Raw genomic sequence first — 20,803 nt, forward strand, 5'->3', positions numbered from 1 at the left:
AATCATAGGTACTCCAACCCCATTAACAAACATTACAAATCTATCCTAAACTGGGCATATGTAAAAAATCTACTAACCGTACCTCTCGTGTACAACAAACACGAAATTTGCAGGAGAATGGAACCGCAAAGCAAACTTATGCTAACTTAGTTGTCATAAAATAGCCTCGCTATCCTAGTCATTATAAGATAATTTACTATCCTCGCTTATTAAAGCTAAAGCAAATCTCGCATATATTAACACAACGCTTGACTGTTCAAACCAAAAATGAAACTTTTTTGCTCACATGAGTTCAGCGTTTACTTTGGATAATAATAATAATAATAATAATAATAATAATAATAATAATAATAATAATAATAATAATAGCTATCGTTTAATAATTAATACAACAATCACTGAATTAATGTGAAAAACTTAATATGAATAATAATAAAATAATAATAATAATACCGCAATTGTATTCCCGGTCATATTACCTTATCAGTCTGTTAAGGGAAACGATACTCTCCCTATTATTATTATTATCAGCATTATTATTATTATTATTATATTCATAAAAAGTACTAAAGCCGAATGGGTTACACTATGACAAAATCAGGTTACGAATCGACAGTGCGCACGACGCGACACACACTGACATCTCGCAGATAGTGAACACCTCTCCACGATGACTGTCAGGTCATGCACAGCGCCTCTGTGATGACTATCAGGTCATTCACAGCGCCTTTTTGTGATGAGTGTTAAGTCATCCACAGAGCCTCTCCATGATAACTCGAATCATGCAGAGCCTCTCCATGACAACTGTCGAGTCATGCACACAAACTTCCTTCAGTTGACTGCTCCATTTATCGAGAACTGTCCTACTTTCCAGAAGTAGCATTTGCATGTATAAATTGCAGCAGCAGTGGTTATTTGAGTATACACTTTTCAAGCGTTCCTGTTTACGAAAGGTATATGCCAAGTTGTTGGGCTAAAGAGTTATTAGTCTAAGATAAATGCGATAGTTACATGTAAGTGACGTGACATACCTAAATGTCAGGTATTGGTTATGTAAAAGACAGTTGTAGGATATGTAAATGACAGGTGACAGATAGGTAAAATGACAGATGGCGGATACGTAAGGGACAGGTGTAAGCTACGTAAATGACAGTTGTCGGGTTTGTAAATTACAAGTGTCGAGCCTATAATTCACAGGTGACGGTACATAATTGTCAAATGCCAGACGTCGGGGGATGTAAATGACAGGTATTCTGTTTGTAAATGAAAAGTGTCTGGTGTGTAAATCAAAGGAGTCCAAAATGACGGTTGTAGGAGGCTTCGAAACCCTTCAATGGTGGGAGATGGGGAAGAGGGGAGGAGAGTTCTTGATGCCAGTGAAGGGCTGAGTGGCCCGTGCGGGTTTGGCGATCCCCATGCAGTAAAGCGAGAGGAAAATAAAGTATTATTCGCATATCTTCTTGCCACTCAAAAAAAAAAAAACTTAAGTATACCTTTTACCCCTAACTGCTTTATTATTCTTTCTGGTTTAGCACACTCCGTGTATACATTAATACTTCGCCACAAGATAATTCACACAAGCAAGAATTTAATAGAACAAATAGTTTTGTAACTGATTCAAAGGTGGTGAATTTGTTTAAAAGTTCCAAAAACTCAGCGAGGTCCTCTCAGCTACCTCAGTGAGTAGAGAAACCGCGAGAGAGTAGAAAAGGCCAACGGTGGAGTCGAAAAGATCGAAGTTGAAATCAAGATGATCGAAACTGAAATCAGAGAGGCCAAAGATGGAGTCGAAAAGACCGAAGTCAGGATAGAAAAGGTCGAAACTGGAATCTTAAGAGCCGAGGCTGGACTCGACAATACCAACGTTGAAATCGGAAAGGCCAAAGCTGGAATAGGGAAGGTCAGGATTAGAATTGACAGGGTCGAAACTGCAACCTGAAATGTCGAAATTGGAATTGGAAAGGCTGAAACTGGAATTGGAAAGGTCGAAACTGTAATTAAAAGAACGAAACTGAACTTAGAAAGGCAGAAACTATAACTGGAAAGGCAGAAACTGTAACTGCCCGTCTCCATGTGATGTACCACCCTTACGCTTTCTCATCAATGGATAAGATTCTCAAAAAAAAAAAAATGAAGGAAAAGATGATAATGATAATATAAAAATACTGAAGATAATTAAGCAGACTTAAGACTATATTACTGAGAAAGGTGCAGAATGAGACGGGATATGATTAAATCAAACAAATGACAAACATGAATAGGTAGATACAAATATAGTATCGGACACTATCTAACCAAGACAAAAATCTCAGTAATGATCTCAAGTTGGATCATTTCGGATTTAGAAAGTATGAAAGACGACAGATGACAAAGTTGTAAAGCAGCAGAGTAAAAGGAGAAACTTTAGCTAACTTTATATTTAGGTATATAGATGACTGGGAAATGATTGCGTGAATAGGACGTGTCTTTCATGATAAGTAAGCCTACTGTAGTGTTGGTTGCAAGTAGAACCTGCCTAGCATTACTAGCAGGCCTAGTAGTGTTGGGTGCAAGTTGGATCTGCCTAGCATTTAATTTTTTATAAAAAAAGCGATGGTAAAATCTACGTGAACGTTCAGCCATGTTTCGTTATTTGTTGCATGCTGACACTGCAAGAGGTGGCATGAAACTGTAAGAGGCGACATGACACTGCAAGAGATCGCATGACACTACAAGAGGTGACGTGACGCCGCAAGTGGTGACATGTCACTACAAAAGGTGGCGTGACACTACATGAGATGACATGACACTACATGAGGTGACGTGACATTGCAACAGGTGACATGACACTACTAGAGGTGACATGACACTGAAACAGGTGACATGACACTACAAGAGGTGACTTGATATTGTAAGAGGAAAGGGAAGGTAATTCCAGTTTCTTGGATAAAGAACCCTTCATTAGCATTAAGCGCCCCCCCCCCCCTCCTTTGAAGGAAGCAAGATGGAGAAAGATGAATGGGAAAAAATAACGAAGATAGAATTAAGGAGGGATGGAAGAGAGGGAAAGATGAGATATGAATAAGCGAAAATGAACATTGAGAGCAAAAACATGAAAAAAGAAAGAGGAGGAAAGCAGCCACAAAGATACGAAATAGCAAACGAAAGAGGATGTGGAGGAGGAGGAGGAGGAGGAGGAGGGAAGATAAAGCAAGACTTGCCAGACTGAGTTAATAAATCATTCAAAAGATAAACTAGCGAGCAATGGGAGTGGGGTGGGAGGATGCCTCCCCCCATACGGGAGGAGGCATAATCCCTCCCTCCCTACGTGTGGGTGTTAATGATTCAAGAAATCTTTCTGAAGTCCCAAAAGCCAAGCTTCGCTTAAGACCTGTTTTGAAAGAAAGGAACCACACCCACCCACATGGAAATTTCTGGATTATTAAATATTATTAATTAGTATTATTATTCATTATTATTAGTAGTAGTATATTATTATTTAAATACAAATCATTCACATTGTGAGAAATTATATGGGTGAATTTCAAAGGTACAATCCTGAATTAACACTTCACCCACATAACTAGGGAGAACTCTGGCACATCTAAACACTTACTGTTACAGATATACCTTGGAAACAGGTGTCACGTAACTCATTGCTAGCACACTATTCTCACACACCGAGTTTGCCCGAAATTCTTTGTTAAACAAGGAGCTTTCTATTTAGGAGTATGTTATTGGTTAGCTAGGCCTGTATATGTTGTATATATATTTGTGGAAATAAATATTATTATTATTTAGCAACAGCGAGTCACTGTCCTTCCCTCGATGTCCTTCTCAGCTCCCAAACTTACACATCAGGACCTTGAATTATGTGAACACATAATTCTTAAATTTATTAAAGGAAATACTTCAAGGCCGTAACTCTGACTGTATTAAATTTGGTTATGGACTATATATATATATTCATGATTAATTATTGGACCTGACAAATTCTATATAATTTGTTCCAATAATTAAAGCACAACTTACATAGTTTGTCACAAAAAGGGAAATTATTATTATTATTCTTATTATAAAAAAGAAGCGCTAAACCACAAGGGCTATACAGCGCTGCACAAAAGGGAAATATATATCTTATAAAATTATGGTCTTGACGACATATCCTAACGCCTCCCTATCAGTAAACAATTAATACAGGCTAATACATAGATACATTACCTGCAGTGAGATTTAATTCACACTGGGAGGTGTACATTACATAGTTGATGATAATTGTGGAGGGCAATGTAGGTCCTCCCGCAACAGCTCACAATTTCATTCGCATCATCCGTATTTTGATAGTTTCACTTTGTATCTGAACCCTTCCAGATACACGTTAAATTCACTTATTATATAGGACACTATATTTGCCGATACTATTTATATCGGCTTAGATTAAATGAGATTAATTTTTCACCAATTCCCTGTCAATTCTATATAACTCCGCCATTGTCGTTGCTCTCCTCAACTTCTTTTTCTCCCAGTACATCTTTTCAATTAATTTAATAACACTTCCAGGTGTGTACTACATTTTCATTATTGAAAATATTAATTTCCCCTAGATTACAATATTTTCACTTTACTTATTCAACGCCTTACAAAATAAAAGGAAATAATGGAGAATATTAGTTCTCATGTCACAGAGCATCTTTTAAAAGTCCCTGAAGATAAACATATGCACAATTTCAGATAAACATTATTATCCCCATCAATTCTTACACAGATATCTCAGGAAAATTATCAACATTTCGCACACACATACAGTACGGAAAAAATAAAATAAAAAAAATCATTAACATCATGTGAAGGTATGTGAATGTATAATTTGTGGTTCTAAATAATCCTAGAAAACATCTTCTTGACGTTATAACTCAGAATTATGGACGAAAATATTAATCTACGTTAAAAATGCAAAGTAGGGCGATAACTCTCAATTTCAGTATACAATATTTCAACCTGTAGTCTTGGGTTGTGGGGGTCAAACCTCAATCATTGAAGAAAATGGGATCCTGACACGCAACCACAAACTGAAGAAATAATATCACGCGACAAACAGATGATCACATTATCCAGAAACACGGAAAATTAAGTCGATTTAATATGTATTGACCTCCACCTGAGGTCCTCCTCAGCAGATCTTCATCTGTGTGTTTTGATGGGGGATGGGCTGAAATCCCCGGGCTCTACCTTTTATAAAAACGTTTTACACATGATATTCTTGAAGGCCATTTTTACAATTTGTTAATGAATACGTTTACTTAGGCACAGGTACACATAAGTACAATTATTTTAGATAGTGTAAATTACCTAGAATAACCCCAAAAAGTTTAACAAAGAGACTTATTTCCATTTGGGTCCTTGTTGGTTATTCTGTATATATCTCAGACGACAGATACAACCGACTTGGACCAGTTACAGTCACGCTAACACAAGAGTGAGGGAGACAGTATATATAGGCGAGAGGGGACAGGGACGGGACCAAGAGAGGAAGAAAAGGAAGTAGTGATAAGTTTGGGGTGACAAGCATCACCCATCCTCGCAGATTCTTTATTGTCTCCCACAGAGTTTCCATCAAATATCTCGATTTGGGTTAAGTGAGATTAGAATGATATGATAAGAGTAGTCTTTTTGCTCTCGTTCCCGTCCTAATTACAGTTTCTAAGATAGAAATCCAACAGCCACGTGCCAGACATTTCCTACAGCCTGTCAGTGTCAGTGTCAGTGTCAGGGAAATATTTTGCATTCTTCTTCAGTTAATATTTTTTTCTAGTTTAGTATCACTTGTGAAGAATAACTTCAGAAAATTATTCTTCTCAACTGTGTGTGTGTGTGTATATATATATATATATATATATATATATATATATATATATATATATATATATATATATATATATATATATATATATATATATGTATATATATATATATATATATATATATATATATATATATATATATATATATATATATATATATATATATATATAGAGAGAGAGAGAGAGAGAGAGAGAGATGGTATATTTTAGGCACTCCACCATGGCACAGTCATCTTTAAAGCTTTCAGGAGATCTATATTTTTAAGTTAAGACTCGTGAAAGTTGCTCCTTGTCGTTCCCTGAATGAATGGCTTTTAATAAAACTGTAGACGATTCATTTGCAATCTCCCTATATAATATTAAGGCATGAATTTGAATAAAGGAATAAATTGCACAGATTACACGAAGGTATATTAATACTTAAACGGCAGATATATGTCTCACTGTTTATACACAGAGATGTGTGTATTTCTCAGTATAAATAAATATATATATATATATATATATATATATATATATATATATATATATATATATATATATATATATATATATATTAAGAGGTGTTAGCTTTGTGAATATACACTAAGAGAACCATTAGGAAATACAGCACATGTAGTCTCGCAGCGGTAAATGGAATTACATACACAGTTTGAAGAGAAGGTACAAAAGGGCCCAAAAGACCAGAAGCCAACAATGTCTGTCGATGCTCATAGCTCAAACGTGACCCCTGCAAACTCAGTTATGTGAGCGCAACTCAATAAATACAGAGCTCAGGCTGTTATGTGACTCAACCCCCTCAAACACAGCTCGGTGAGCACATGCAGTGTCGTAAAGAAAATACAAATGAAAATAAATCTAAAGACAAATACATAATATATTATTAAATGGTACAAATCGGACCGAAACGTCGTCGTAAGCTGTGTATACATAATATATTCACGAGATCACATAGTTGCATGAAGACTTAAAGCATTATGGGTATGGCTTGTGCTTACAAGCAATGAGCTTAACAAGTCCACTGCAGAGCCAGTAAGGAACCACGTTTTCCAGCAAATAAGGCATGCTTTTTTTTCCACGAAAAGTCTTGGAAAGTCACCCTGCGCCTTATATGCTCACGGTCAGGATCATGGGGTAGGCTTTGTGTTACATTATAACAGTTGTTTACTAATATTACGTTAACAACTGAATGGAAACAACATGACAGCAATAAGACGAAACTCGTGCGCCTTATATGCTGAGTCCATATTATACATTATTCCTTCTCTGCGGGGAACTGCGTCTGTGTTGCTCAGTGGGAAGCACTGTGAGGCGGTGATCAGATGAGAGGAACTTAGTGTCAGCAGGCACTAGTGCCTAGTATTGTGAAGGATCTCGTTGTTAATGACGCTTACTTACATTTCTCTCAGGACCTGGTCACATGTACTGTTACTCTATGTGTTGTCTACCTGAAGGATGTTCCGGGGGTCAACGCCCCCGCGGCCCAGTCCTTGACCAGGTCTCTGGGTCATCAGTGGAGTGCTAAACCTGTGTGGGACATATAGCAACCTTAGTGAGTATTGGTAACTGCTAAGAATACGTTCTCAGGACTTCTCTCTCTCGTCATCCACAATAAATCTTAAGATATTTCATCTGTCTTTCGTGACGTCATTCATCTCGGATGAAAGATTTCTATTCGTCTCGTTTCTCCAAGTCATTCCTCTCCACTGTTCACTTTTCCATTGTTCAATTTTGTCCCTTTTAGTTAAGAATGCCAATCTCCTTTCCGATTTTTATTGTAGCTCTGCTTACCTTTACCTTGTCACTGACAGACTTGCTAGACGAAGAAACAAAGTAGTAATTTTAAATATTTTTTGATCTCTATAAATATTTTCTAATCTGTTCCTTCTGTTAAAAAGAGGAAACAAAATTACTCAATAAAAATGTGGAATCAACGTTTTGAAATCAGCAAGCTTGCTTAGGCCCATATAAGACTTTTTATTAACTATATGGTTCAAAAGTATGACTAGACTGTTGTTGACATTAGCAATTGGAGTCGAGGTGTGCACACACAACTTCTTGATTGTTTCTCAAGAAGAGAAGCGTGACCTCTGACCTCTGTTATAAGAGTGAAGGAGGCAGCAAAGGCATTATTTACTTCCTTGATGAAGTCTTGACCCCTGGGATGGTTGATTCATCCACTCTCACCCTCAACCAACTTTCATACACACACATGAACATATAATAATAATAATCATCATCATCATCATCATTTATTATTCAGAGGATTTAGTCATGTATGTAATCGAAAAGGCATAGGGAAAATCTGAACCCATAGCTCGGTTGGTAGCACACTCAGCTCACACACTGCGGTCCGAAGTTCGATCCCCGGTACGGGTGCAAACGTTGGGCTTGTTTCCCTAAGACACCTGCTATACCTATTCACCTAGTAGTAAATGGGTACCTGCGTGTTAATCGTCTAGTGAGTCGTATCTGCATAACCAGAGGCTTTCTATATAGTACGTATATCAGTGATGTTAGCTATGGTCTGTATAAGTTGCATCATGTACGTGTAGAAATAAAGATTATTATTATTATTACTTACATTAAGAATGCTAAACCTGTAAGGGCCATTCTTATGCCTGTAAGAATAGGAGGCAATCAGGTTTGATCAAAAAAAAGGAAGGATAAGATCAATTTCCTAGATCAAGAGCCCCTCTCTGGTATCAAAGTACCTCCCTTGAGGGTGGGGAAAATAGAGAAGGAAGAGAAAGGGAGAACAGAATGTGGATGCAAATTAAAGGAGCCGAAAGAATCTGGGACCGCAGATTGAAGGGAGGCAAGGAAGATGGACTATGATATCAAGCAGAGTGGTTCAATCCCCGCCCGTTCCGTAGTTTGTTTACAATCGTGTCATTACATTTCTTGAGTCAGGGTGGTCCAACTTCTCCGGCACAGTGGGCCACTTCACCACTAAACTTATAAGTCGAGGGCCACAAATTAATCTGTATACATATATATATATATATATATATATATATATATATATATATATATATATATATATATATATATATATATATATATATATATATATATATATATATATATATATATATATATATATATACTATATATATATATATATATATATATATATATATATATATATATATATATATATATATATATATATATATACATATATATATATATATATATATATATATATATATATATATATATATATATATATATATATATATATATGATGGGGTCCATCTCTGGTGTAAATTGTAGGACCCATAGCCTCGGAGAAGTGGATAAAAAGGCTTCAAAGAAGAATATTTGGATTTCTTCCTGAAGCCGTTTGAATATATATATATATATAATATATATATATATATATATATATATATATATATATATATATATATATATATATATATATATATATATAACCTAGGTAGTAGGTTGGTAGACAGCAACCGCCCAGGGAGGTACTACCGTCCTGCCAAGTGAGTGTAAAACGAAAGCCTATAATTGTTTTACATGATGGTAGGATTGCTGGTGTCCATTTTTCTGTCTCAAACATGCAAGGTTTCAGGTACGTCATGCTACTTCTACTTACACTTAGGTACACTACATATACATGTACAAGCATATATATACACACCCCTCTGGGGTTTCTTCTATTTTCTTACTAGTTCTTGTTCTTGTTTATTTTCTCTTACCTCCATGGAGAAGTGGAACATATATTCTTCCTCCGTAAGCCATACGTGTTGTAAGAGGTGACTAAAATGCCGGGAGCAAGGGGCTAGTAACCCCTTCTCCTGTATATATTACTAAATGTAAAAGGAGAAGCTTTTGTTTTTCCTTTTGGGCCACCCCACCTCGGTGGGATATGGCCGGTGTGTTGAAAGATATATATATATATATATATATATATATATATATATATATATATATATATTATATATATATATATATATATATATATATATATATATATATATATATAAATGCCAGGAACAATGGGCTAGTAACCCCTTTTCCTGTAATGATTACTAAAAAGAATAAGAAGAAAACTGTCAAAGTGGGATGTCTGAATGTGCGTGGATGTTGTGCAAATGATAAGAAAGAGATGATTGTGGATGTTATGAATGAGAAGAAGCTGGATGTCCTGGCTTTAAGGGAAACAAAGCTGAAGGGGGTGGGAGAGTTTCAGTGGACAGAAATAAATGGGATTAGGTCAGGGGCTTCAAATAGAGTTAGAGCTACTAATGGAGTAGCAGTAAAGTTGAAGGATAAGCTACGGTAGGAAAAGAGGGAGTATAAATGTATTATTTCAAGGATTATGTGGAGTAAAATAAAGGTTGGATGCGAAAAGTGGTTTATAGTAAGCGTATATTCACCTGGAGAAGAGAGAAGTGTAGAGTGAATGCGTGGGGAGTTTTGAACCAAGTGTGAGAGTACTTGTGGTTGGGGATTTCAATGCTAAAGTGGGTAAAAATGTTATGGAGGGAGTAGTAGGTAAATTTGGGGTGCCAGGAGTAAATGAAAATGGGGAGCCTTTAATTGAGCTATGTGTAGAAAGAGGTTTGTTATTAAGTAATACATATTTTATGAAAAAGAGGATAAATAAATATACAAGGTATGATATAGCACGTAATGAAAGTAGTTTGTTAAAGTATATATTGGTGGATAAAAGGTTGATGGGTAGGCTCCAGGATGTACACATTTATAGAGGGGGCAACTGATATATCGGATCATTATTTAGTTGTAGCTACAGTTAGAGTAAGAGGTAGATGGGACAAGAGGAAAATGGCAACAACAAGAGAGAGGTGGAAGTGTATAAACTAAGGGAGGAGGAAGTTCGGGTGAGATATAAGCAACTATTGGCAGAAAGGTGGGCTAGTGCAAGTATGAGTAGTGGGGGGTTGAAGAGGGTTGAAATAGTTTTAAAAATGTAGTATTAGAATGTGGGGTAGAAGTTTGTGGTATAGGAGGGTGGGTGCAGGAGAAAAGAGGAGTGATTGGTGGAATGATGAAGTAAAGGGTGTGATAAAAGAGAAAAAGGTAGCTTATGAGAGGTTTTTACAAAGCAGAAGTGTTATAAGAAGAGCAGAGTATGTGGAAAGTAAAAGAAAGGTGAAGAGAGTGGTGAGAGAGTGCAAAAAGAGAGCAGATGATAGAGTGGGAGAGGCACTGTCAAGAAATTTTAGTGAAAATAAGAAAAAAATTTGGAGTGAGTTAAACAAGTTAAGAAAGCCTAGGGAAAGTATGGATTTGTCAGTTAAAAACAGAGTAGGGGAGTTAGTAGATGGGGAGATGGAGGTATTGGGTAGATGGCGTGAATATTTTGAGGAACTTTTAAATGTTGACGAAGAAAGGGAGACGGTAATTTCATGCATTGGCCAGGGAGGTATACCATCTTTTAGGAGTGAGGAAGAGCAGGATGTGAGTGTGGGGGAGGTGCATGAGGCATTACATAGAATGAAAAGGGGTAAAGCAGCTGGAACTGACGGGATCATGACAGAAATGTTAAAAGCAGAGGGGATATGGTGTTAGAGTGGTTGGTATTTTTGTTTAATAAATGTATGAAAGAGGGGAAGGTACCTAAGGATTAGCAGGGAGCATGTATAGCTCCTTTATATAAAGGGAAGGGGGAAAAAAGAGATTGTAAAAATTATAGAGGAATTGGTTTACTGAGTATACCAGGAAAAGTACGGATTACCAACAGACCCCTGGCAGTCTTTAAGCTGGCACTGGACAAGCACCTAAAGTCGGTTCCTGACCAGCCGGGCTGTGGCTCGTATGTTGGTTTGCGTGCAGCCAGCAGCAACAGCCTGGTTGATCAGGCTCTGATCCACCAGGAGGCCTGGTCACAGACCGGGCCACGGGGGCGTTGACCCCCGGAACTCTCTCCAGGTAGGGTTATTATTGAAAGAATTAGAGGTAAGACAGAATGTAGGATTGCGGATGAGCAAGGAGGTTTTAGAGTGGGTAGGGGATGTGTAGATCAAGTGTTTACATTGAAGCATATTTGTGAACAGTATTTAGATAAAGGTAGGGAAGTTTTCATTGCATTTATAGATTTAGAAAAGGCATATGATAGAGTGGATAGGGAAGTAATGTGGCAGTATATGGAATAGGTAGTAAATTACTAAATGCTTTAAAGAGTTTTTATGAAGATAGTGAGGCTCAGGTTAGGGTGTGTAGAAGAGAGGAAGACTACTTCCCGGTAAAAGTAGGTCTTAGACAGGGATGTGTAATGTCACCATGGTTGTTTAATATATTTAAGATGGGGTTGTAAAAGAAGTAAATGCTTGGGTGTTCGGAAAAGGGGTGGGATTAAATTATGGGGAATTAAATACAAAATGGGAATTGACACAGTTACTTTTTGCTGATGATACTGTGCTTATGGGAGATTCTAAAGAAAAATTGCAAAGGTTAGTGGACGAGTTTGGGAGTGTGTGTAAAAGTAGAAAGTTGAAAGTGAACATAGAAAAGAGTAAGGTGATGAGGGTATCAAATTATTTAGATAAAGAAAAATTGGATATCAAATTGGGGAGGAGGAGTATGGAAGAAGTGAATGTTTTCAGATATTTGGGAGTTGACGTGTCAGCGGATGGATTTATGAAGGATGAGGTTAATCATAGAATTGACGAAGGGAAAAAGGTGAGTGGTGTGTTAAAGTATATGTGGAGACAAAAAACGTTATCTATGGACACAAAGAAGGGAATGTATGAAAGTACAATGGTACCAACACTCTTATATGGGTGTGAAGCTTGGGTGGTAAATGCTGCAGCGAGGAGGCGGTTGGAGGCAGTGGAGATGTCCTGTCTAAGGGCAATGTGTGGTGTGAATATTATGCAGAAAATTCGGAGTGTGGAAATTAGGAGAAGGTGTGGAGTTAATAAAAGTATTAGTCAGAGGGCTGAAGAATGGTTGTTGAGGTGGTTTGGTCATTTAGAGAGAATGGATCATAGTAGAATGACATGGAGAGCATATAAATCTGTGGGGGAAGGAAGGCGGGGTAGGGGTTGTCCTCGATAAGGTTGCTGAGAGGGGTTAAAGGAGGTTTTGTGAGTGAGGGGCTTGGACTTCCAGCAAGCGTGTGTGAGCGTGTTAGATAGGAGTGAATGGAGACGAATGGTATTTGGGACCTGACAAGCTATTGTGAGTGAAGGGATTCAGGGAAACCAGGCATTTTTATATAGCCAGACTTGATTCCTGGAAATGGGAAGTACAATGCCTGCACTTTAAAGGAGGGGTTTGGGATATTGGCAGTTTGGAGGGATATGTTGTGTATTTTTATACGTGTGTGCTTCTAAACTGTTGTATTCTGAGCACCTCTGCAAAAACAGTGATTATGTGCGAGTGAGGTGAAAGTGTTGAATGATGATGAAAGTATTTTCTTTTGGGGGATTTTCTTTCTTTTTTTGGGTCACCCTGCCTCGGTGGGAGATGGCTGACTTGTTGAAAAAAAAAATATATATATATATTGTCCAGAGGGCTGAGGAAGGGTTGTTGAGGTGGTTCGGACATGTAGAGAGAATGGAGCGAAACAGAATGACTTCAAGAGTGTATCAGTCTGTAGTGGAAGGAAGGCGGGGTAGGGGTCGGCCTAGGAAAGGTTGGAGAGAGGGGGTAAAGGAGGTTTTGTGCACGAGGGGCTTGGACTTCCAGCAGGTATGCATGAGCGTGTTTGATAGGAGTGAATGGAGACAAATGGTTTTTAATACTTGACGTGCTGTTGGAGTGTGAGCAAAGTAACATTTATGAAGGGGTTCAGGGAAACCGGCAGGCCGGACTTGAGTCCTGGAGATGGGAAGTACAGTGCCTGCACTCTGAAGGAGGGGTGTTAATGTTGCAGTTTAAAAACTGTAGTGTAAAGCACCCTTCTGGCAAGACAGTGATGGAGTTTAAAAACTGTAGTGTAAAGCACCCTTCTGGCAAGACAGTGATGGAGTGAATGATGGTGAAAGTTTTTCTTTTTCGGGCCACCCTGCCTTGGTGGGAATCGGCCAGTGTGATAATAAAAAAATAAAATATATATATATATATATATATATATATATATATATATATATATATATATATCTATATATATATAATCTATATATATATAATCTATATATATATATATATATATATATATATATATATATATATATATACTAGGCATATTGTATGCTGTGCAATGTCTCATATTGCCACCTGGCATTATATTCTTTCATCACAGAAACTGACTGTTGACATACAAGATACAATGGTTTCCCACTATTTTCTATATGAAGAAATTCTTCCTCCCTATCTGGGCAATCTCATAATTATTATTAATATTAAAAACCAAAATTCATCTCACATGGGTCATTCAGGATGTGGGTCATACAAGACGTGGGTCATACAGGACGTGAGGTCATTCAGGACATGGGTCATACAAGACGTGGGGTCATTCAGGATGTGGGTCATACAGGACGTGGGTCTTACAGAACATGGGTTATACAGGACATTAGATTCTGCTACAGATTTTTGGCTATGTACACCTGAAAGGCCACTAGATTTACGTATATACAATCTCTTGATAGCAAATACTACCATCAATTTCAGAAAAGTACCTATTGATGCAATAAAATAGTATACTGTCTCTGACTGCCTTAGTCAAGTTTAGTTAAAAAGGCTGATTAAAAAAAAAGATTTCCCATTGATTTTTTCCTCGGAGAAAACAAGACAAAATTACAGATTAAGTTTATGAAGACAACGTTTTCAGAGATGCTAAGTAGGATTTTTCTATGACATTTGGCTATCATGGAGGAGGCCAAGGAAGTTAACATTTTGGCAAGCCAAGATGAGGAAACCATACAGGGAAGGATGGAAAAGAGAACGAGAGGGTGTAGCATGAGTCATCAAGTTACTTTTGAAAATAGAAAAACTTGAAAGATGTGAGGCAGCAGTCAGTTGCATTACATGAGGCAGCAGTCAGTTGCATTGTGTGAGGCAGCAGTCAGTTGCATTATGTGAGGCAGAAGTCAGTTGCATTATGTGAGGCAGCAGTCAGTTGCATTATGAGGTAGCAGCAGGGTTTGCCACGACATTTGGCTATCATGGAGGAGGCCAAGGAAGTTAACAAGTTGGCAAGCCAAGATGAGGAAACCATACAGGGAGGGATGGAAAAGAGAACGAGAGGGTGTAGCATGAGTCATCAAGTTACTTTTGAAAATAGGAAAACTTGAAAAATGTGAGGCAGCAGTCAGTTGCATTGCATGAGGCAGCAGTCAGTTGCATTATGTGAGGCAGAAGTCAGTTGCATTATGTGAGGCAGCATCAGTTCCATTATGCAATGTAGCAGTCAGTTGAATTATGTGAGGCAGAGGTCAGTTGCATTATGTGAGGCAGCAGTCAGTCGCATTATGTGAGGCAGCAGTCAGTTGCATTATGAGGTAGCAGCACTTGCATTATGAGGCAGCAGTCACTTACATGCTGCAATAAGGTAGCAAAGTCACAATTCATACTTATAAGTAACCAGTGGCTATACTTTTGACACTATTATATACAAATTGAACTCTGTTCAGTCTGGTGTAGACTGAGTTTCAATCAATCCATGCAATAATTTCCATCTCCAAGTCAAGAAAAGGCTCATTTATTTTTTTATTAACACATCGACTGTTTCCCCACCAAAGCATGGTGACCAAAAATGATGAAACACTTTTATCGTCATTCACTCCTTCACTGTTGTGCCAGTGGTGCACCTTCACTACAGTTCAATTATTATAATCAAAGGAAAGCACTAAACCAACAAGGGTCATCACTACAGTTCAAAAACTGCAACATATCTCTGCCCTTCTTTCAGAGTGCAGGCACTGTATGTCCCACCTCCAGGACTCAAGTCTGGCTAACCAGTTTCCCTGAATTCTTTCATGTTACATTGCTCACACTCATTTACATTTCACATTAATAATTTTTTTCATCAGTCAGTTGTTTTGCAACAGTGGAACCTTGGAGAAAGATTTTACTTTTTGCTTGTTATAAATTATGTTACCATCATTTTATATCTAGATTAAATAAAAGGCATGAAGTATTTTTTGCATATTTAATGTGAACACATGGAAAAAATATTTAATTCTGTAGTGAAATATTCACTTGTTACAGGCAAAAATCTTTATAAAACAATAGTTAAGTTACTGGCAAGTGAAGATGTAAGTTCATTTAAATGTCTTGTTATGTCATGGATACATATGTAAGTCATTTAAATGAATCAGTACGACAAAGATAAATATACATACACTGTAATTCATTTAAATGTATTAGTACGACATAGATATGTATATAATTCACTTAAATATATTTGTATGGCATGGATACACATGTAATTCAATTAAATACTTATGTATACCATAGATATGTATGTAATTAATTTAAATGTATTAGTATGACATGGATGCACATATAATTAATTTATAAATGCATTAGCATGGCACGGATACATATGTAGGTTCATATAAATGTATTAGTATGGCTTGAATACAAATTTTAACCCTCTAATTCACACATTTATATGAAATCTTTTTATATCCCTATATAATAAAAATAGAGATACATAATTTATTTTTACAAAATATAGGTAGTCAAAATAAAGATACATCTGTGTCAATCTGAAGATATGGACAGTTATAAAGGATGAGATATGTAAGACTACATATATGTTCACTTTGTATTATCATGGTTATTGACCATATGTCAATATGTCATATTATTTCCCTGTTTACACGTTTAAGGTAGCATATCCAGAAATATATACACATTCCCTGGTATACGATTTTATCTTTCTTATGCTAAAAAGTAACGACTAACTGGCTGCATTGCTGGCATTGCAACTCTTCTCTAAACCAGAGGAGATGAATGAACATTAAAAACTCTCTCTTAACATATTCCAACATGTTTATGAGAGTACTGATAAAATCACATTTGACACCATACACTGTAGATTGCTTATACATTATGATGCAAAATTTAATACTGAAATTGATAATTCACCCTACCAAAACATTACTTAATGACTACTGGAACAACATGTAAGTGCCATAACAGAGATCTACAATAAATTATACTTAAAAATAAAATACTGTGCCATGCACATTGACTTCTGTAGCTTTGTATGCCATACTAATATACTCAAACTACCCTCTTGTGAAGAATATACTCAGTATATTTTTCATTTGAGTTCCTATGCTTGGAACATAGGACAGTTACAAGTATATATAGACATACTATACAGGGATAAATCAACTTCAGTTAAAACTGCAGGTTAAGGTTTGAGGTATATCAAATAAACAACAACAACAACTTTATTCGAATCTCTGACAAGAGATGTCTATGAATATAAAGACATATATATAAACAAGACACAAAGCAGACTTCTGAAACTATTAAAGCTATATTTCATCTTTGCTTGCAATAAACAATTTATTTTAATACTAGAGAATTGTTTATCAGTTCAAAAATATCTATTAAAGATCCTACTAAAGCTTCAAGTATTCATTACAACCAAAGACATCAGAATAATATCCTTCTCTGGCCCTACATTTACCCCTTTTTTATTTCGTTACCACTCGCCTAAATTTATATCACAGATCACTCCTGGTAATTTTACATTTACCAGAACACAGCCACAGCTTATCACTAGTGTTCAGCTTCATGTGGGGTGATAGAAGACGCTTCTTGTAGGAAAGTTTGCACGAGACTGGCCACCTGCCGACCACTGCTCCCCAAAATAAAACTCTCGTGGGTTCCAGCAATTTCTTCGATCTTCAGAGTTCCACCGATGATCTGTAATATCAAAATTAGTATATTGAGTGGGTGATTATATTTTAATTTCTTTGAGTAAAACAACCAAGAAATTATACATTTAGGGTGTCTCGAGGGAGGGTCTTTGATCCTGATGAGGGGTTCTTGATCCAAAGCACTGGACTTATCCTCCCCTTCCTTGGATCAAATCAGATTGCCTCTCATTCCTCAGGCATAGCATGACCCTAAGGGTTTAGTGCTCTCCCCTAAATATATGTACTACTACTACTCTAAAGGAGAGGTTTGGGATATTGGGTGTTTGGAGTGACATCTAAACTGTCATGTCTGGGCACCTCTGCAAAGACAGTGATATTGTGTGAATGATGGTGAAAGCTTTGAATGGTGGTGAAAGTGTTTCTTTTTTGGGTCATCCTGCCTTGGTGGGAGATGGCCATCATGTTGAAAATAATAATATTAATAACAATAAAATAGTAATAACAAGGACTAAAAGGGCACAATACCATGATTAGAACAATACACAAATAACCTGCAAAAAGGAGACTGAACTTATTTAGATGTTTTACATGACCAGTCACTTACAGTCCAGTTTAATATAGACCAGAAAACTGGAACCATTAAGATGCAAAATAAAATATTAACTGATTCTGATTCAATGCTTTATGACAATCATACAAGAATTAAGAAGGGGTTTTAGGTGAAACTCTACGTAACACAAAGATAGGGTAATTCAGTTATTTTATAATAACTTAATACATTCTCCTTTAATCAAAAGATTAAAATCAATGACTGATTACATAAGCCATTCTCACCTTGCCTAGGCCATAGTCATGCCCAAGGGCAGCAGCCTGAAGGTTGTCTCTGGCACGCACCAGGAGTGTAGGAGGAGTCAAACAACCGTCTGCCTTGTGTTTATTTCCAGCTAGCAAGCGCTTGTACAGCAACTCTGCTGCCTTCACTGCCTGTAATCCAGAAGAAAATGGTTTTTCATTATTAGTTATGCTTTGTAATTTTATACATTCATTAAAATACTATTTTGATTTGCAAATAACTTACTGATTTAAACAATGAAATGACATATTTAACTGTACAAATAACCTTCGTTATTTGAAAGCAATATTTTTTTTACAATGTTAAGAGCACTTAAATATGTATTAATACAAAAATGAAATAAAAATTTTACCATAAATAATGGGAACAGTTGCATCAGTTAATAAGGGGCTGTGGTGGTACAGGGAGATGGGTAACTTCTTTAAAACTTTCAATTTTATATAATTTAAATACACTGCTAAATTATCACGTTGACAACAGCATCGCCTTCACGTGAGTACAATGCTTAGTGATGCTTTCTATGTTCAGTATTAAGAACTAAAAATGTATACTGCATGTAAAATGCAGAGACTGCAAATGTTACCTGCTGTTGATCATTCTGATGCAAAGCAACATCTGCCTCTGCTCTCTTTTGGGTTATCAACTCAGCTACCTGGTTCACCCGCTCATCCCAGGACTTCAAGCCCAGCAGTGCCTTCTTTAATGTGGTAGGGTCCACTGACGTGAACTGCATAGCAAACACAATCAACATCTCTACTTGGTCTTGGATTTCATTGTTTGCTCTGCTTGACTCCTGATCAGGAGCACTGGAAACATGTCTCGATTTGTAACCTTTAATAATGCCAGACACGTAAGACTGAGAACCATCCAGTAGAACAATTGAAATTGGGACGCGATTCTCTGCTTCCAGAAGACGAGTCATTTCAAGGGCTACTGCAGTACCAAAGGAATAGCCTCCAATGGCAAAATCTCCTGAAGGATGCAACTGTTGCAATTCCTGTTTAAAATAATGAAATTTCTTTTAAGTATTAAAATAATAATAATAAATTATGTACTGAACATATATCTCATAATAAAATGGAAATAATATGTGTAAACAGATTTTAATAGCAAAATTATTACAAAGTCATTCTGTTGGTGACTTTACTACCAACATAGGTATTTATATTACTGATAAAAGTTCTCACCTGTACCAACACTTTTGCCATGTCTGTAATTGACTGATGGGAAACATCAGGTGGATACTGCAAGCCATACACTGGTTGGTCGAGCCCTTGTGCAACTTCAGTGAGGGGTACAGCTGTACCTTGTATGGGAGCTGCTAGAAACAGAGGTACATGGGAGCTACCAGTCTCTCGCAGCACTGTCACTCTGCTCTCCGCCACTAAAGGCAGCATAAGCCATGGCTGAGGCAACACCTGTAGTTCTTCTAACTTAGGTTTAACTGCACTCTTGGCTGATGAAACATCTGGTCCTGTAATTTCTACTTTTATTAGTGCATTATTCACAAAAATGATTCCGATTACATGTTAGGCTATGCTATGCTCTTATATCAAGTGCCATGTTTTCACACTTGCATCATTACACTAAATTTGTACTAGAGGCAATAAACTAAATTTAAGAACTTAGTGTGATAGCTTTATTATGAGTCTAATACCCATGATGTTGGAAGCACTCAGAAAGTAATACAGTAGATACATGTACACATAACTGGGCCAGTAGGGGCTGGACCCAAACATTTTGTTAGCTAAGTAAGCTACAGCAGTAATGAACAATTTACAAATTTATTGATTAAAAAATAAAAGAAATTATTTTTGTACACAGAAATTGAGAACTAAAAGATAAATTTACCCAGTACTTACCATCAGCTGTTGTCTGTCCAGATGTGCCAGCTTGCTTGTCCATGTCTTGAAGCATCCGCAGCGTGAGGTCCCTGACTTGAGGTGCAGTGAGGACCAGGTCAGCTTCTCTTTCTAGTGTCTGCTTCACCTCCACACTCATAAGACTGTCGAGGCCCAGGTCTCCAAGTGTCACATCCAGGGGAGCCTTAGAAACATTCTTCATCCCTGCAACATCAGCAGAGATTTGGTAAGTCAAGTTGCAAAATATGGCACTTATATTTGTACATTTTTTAATGAAAATATAGTTTTATCTAAAAATATACCTTGATGAATGCTAATGCAATATAACTAATTAGAAGTACATATACTAAATCTAATGACAGACTGCATTATATTTATACTTCATATTAAGTGCAAAACCCATGTGGGTCATTCAGTGCAAGACGTGGTGGAGGCTTGATCCTCATCTGCTGAGAGTATGACAGATATGCTTCCTATTTGTAC

At 36.9% G+C, this 20,803-nt stretch overlaps 1 protein-coding gene across 1 annotated transcript in view; it reads right to left on the reverse strand.

The window, feature by feature from the left end:
• Positions 1-15,901: 15,901 nt before the first annotated feature.
• Positions 15,902-20,803, reverse strand: part of FASN1 (Fatty acid synthase 1) — a 52,553-nt gene continuing 47,651 nt past the window's right edge. The window contains exons 34-38 of the mRNA XM_070092070.1: positions 20,321-20,524; positions 19,646-19,932; positions 19,042-19,455; positions 18,440-18,589; positions 15,902-17,651 (exon numbers count right to left, since the gene is read on the reverse strand). Of these exons, the coding sequence (XP_069948171.1) occupies positions 17,505-17,651; positions 18,440-18,589; positions 19,042-19,455; positions 19,646-19,932; positions 20,321-20,524 (1,202 nt within the window). The 3' untranslated portion in view covers positions 15,902-17,504. The remainder of the gene's footprint in view (positions 17,652-18,439; positions 18,590-19,041; positions 19,456-19,645; positions 19,933-20,320; positions 20,525-20,803) is intronic.

This window comes from Cherax quadricarinatus, chromosome 38, assembly GCF_038502225.1.
Source record: "Cherax quadricarinatus isolate ZL_2023a chromosome 38, ASM3850222v1, whole genome shotgun sequence".
Lineage (NCBI taxonomy): Eukaryota > Metazoa > Arthropoda > Malacostraca > Decapoda > Parastacidae > Cherax > Cherax quadricarinatus.